At 48.7% G+C, this 433-nt stretch overlaps 1 protein-coding gene across 1 annotated transcript in view; it reads right to left on the bottom strand.

Annotated features, from left to right (window-relative positions):
* Window positions 1–208: 208 nt before the first annotated feature.
* The window catches only part of LOC101859849 (putative solute carrier organic anion transporter family member 1B7), an 11,999-nt gene continuing 11,774 nt past the window's right edge, over window positions 209–433 (bottom strand). The window contains exon 5 of the mRNA XM_005096979.2: window positions 209–405. Within this exon, the coding sequence (XP_005097036.1) occupies window positions 209–405 (197 nt within the window). The remainder of the gene's footprint in view (window positions 406–433) is intronic.

Genomic DNA, 433 nt, shown 5'->3' with positions numbered 1-433 from the left:
GGGGAGAGAGATAGAAATGGAATTATAGATGAAGGGATTCAAATTTAAGGGAAGACAGGTTGGGTGAGGGAGAGAGAGAGAGAGAGAGAGAGAGAGAGAGAGAGAGAGAGAGAGAGAGAGAGAGAGAGAGAGAGCGCGAGAGAGCGTCCGCACTCCAATAACAAAAAAGGCAGTCATAACTGCATCGTCCAATGACTAACACGAAGATCTACCTGGAGAACTCGTTAAATCCTTGGATCCGGTGGTTGTCACAGCCCAGAAATACGAAACTGACGCTGAGACAGAGAGCTGTGAATTGCGTGACGAACGTCAGTTTAAACATGGCGGCTCGGCTCAGTCTGAACTTTGTGATGAGGAATCCACCCAGCAGGGTGCCGATAACGGCTGTGAGGAGCTGACCAACTCCTGGGATGAAGAAAAGGGGAAAAAATGA

The sequence above is a fragment of the Aplysia californica genome, unplaced genomic scaffold (assembly GCF_000002075.1).
Source record: "Aplysia californica isolate F4 #8 unplaced genomic scaffold, AplCal3.0 scaffold00143, whole genome shotgun sequence".
In the NCBI taxonomy this organism is placed as follows: domain Eukaryota; kingdom Metazoa; phylum Mollusca; class Gastropoda; order Aplysiida; family Aplysiidae; genus Aplysia; species Aplysia californica.
Note: the sequence above shows the minus strand (reverse complement) of the source record. Positions and strands in the feature narration are given on the sequence as shown.